Genomic DNA, 955 nt, shown 5'->3' on the forward strand with positions numbered 1-955 from the left:
GCAGTCAGCTTGGGACACTTTAGGCCATTCCCTGATCGAGTCTCTGCTGGTTGGTTATCAGCCCCGGGTGCTCCAGCTGCTCGGGATCTGGGGAAGGTGTGGCTTTCTGAGCTTGGGTCCCGCAGTCAGCTCCCCCAGGATTGCCGGGGCCCCCAGGTTGAACGGGGGCGCCGCGGGATCGGTGGGCGTGACCCCGCCTCAGCCGGCGCCGCGGCGGTGTAAGCCTGAGGCGGCCTTGGAGCCTTGCCAAAAGGCCGTCGGGGGCACCACGGACTCGGTGGGTGTAGCCCCGCCTCGGCCCGTGCCCCGGTGGTGGAAGCCCGGTCCAGGCTCGCCTCCTCCATGTGCCCTCCCGGCACAGACTGATGGGGGTGTGCTTGAACGGGGGGCAGCGCTGCCTCTGGGGGATGCCTCAGGGTCTGTCCCATGTCCCTGCTGCTGCTGGGCCGTGCCGTACCCCGCAGTGGGGGACGGGCCGGGCCTGGGCTCCACGCCGGCAGCCGCGCACGCTGCCCCCCCCGCTCCGGATTCGTGTGGCGTGGAGGCGGGTTCTCCAAGTGCTGTGGACACCGGGCTGGGTTCTGCCGACCCCACGCTGCCGGTTTTTCCCCCTGCGAGCCCTGCTGAACTGCTTCCAACCCCCCCCGCCTCAGGTTCCCAGGCATCACCAGAGCCTGCGGCTGGAGCCAGCCCTCCCCCGTCGCCTCCTGCGGCTGTGGCAGACCAAGGTCTTGAGGTGTTTATCACTGGTTCGGGTGGTGATGTTCCGGGGGAGAAGCCGGTGGCCTTGACGGGCCAGGGGTCCCAGGCTGCTGGAGCCCCTTCGGCTGGCCTGTGGACTTTGTCCTCCTGAAAAATGACTGTGCAGCTGAGTGTATCAGGCATTCCATGTGCTTCCAAATGCTTTGGTCCGGTGGGTGAGGGCTTGAGTGCTCTTCTTGTGGCGTGGTTGAAT

The 955-nt window shown here is 67.3% G+C and overlaps 1 protein-coding gene across 1 annotated transcript in view; it reads left to right on the forward strand.

The window, feature by feature from the left end:
* Positions 1 to 853, forward strand: part of LOC107198781 (skin secretory protein xP2-like) — a 1,171-nt gene extending 318 nt beyond the window's left edge. Inside the window, exon 2 of the mRNA XM_015615989.1 lies at positions 5 to 853. Coding sequence (XP_015471475.1) covers positions 5 to 853 — 849 coding nt within the window. The remainder of the gene's footprint in view (positions 1 to 4) is intronic.
* Positions 854 to 955: the final 102 nt, after the last annotated feature.

The sequence above is a fragment of the Parus major genome, unplaced genomic scaffold (assembly GCF_001522545.3).
Source record: "Parus major isolate Abel unplaced genomic scaffold, Parus_major1.1 Scaffold316, whole genome shotgun sequence".
NCBI lineage: Eukaryota > Metazoa > Chordata > Aves > Passeriformes > Paridae > Parus > Parus major.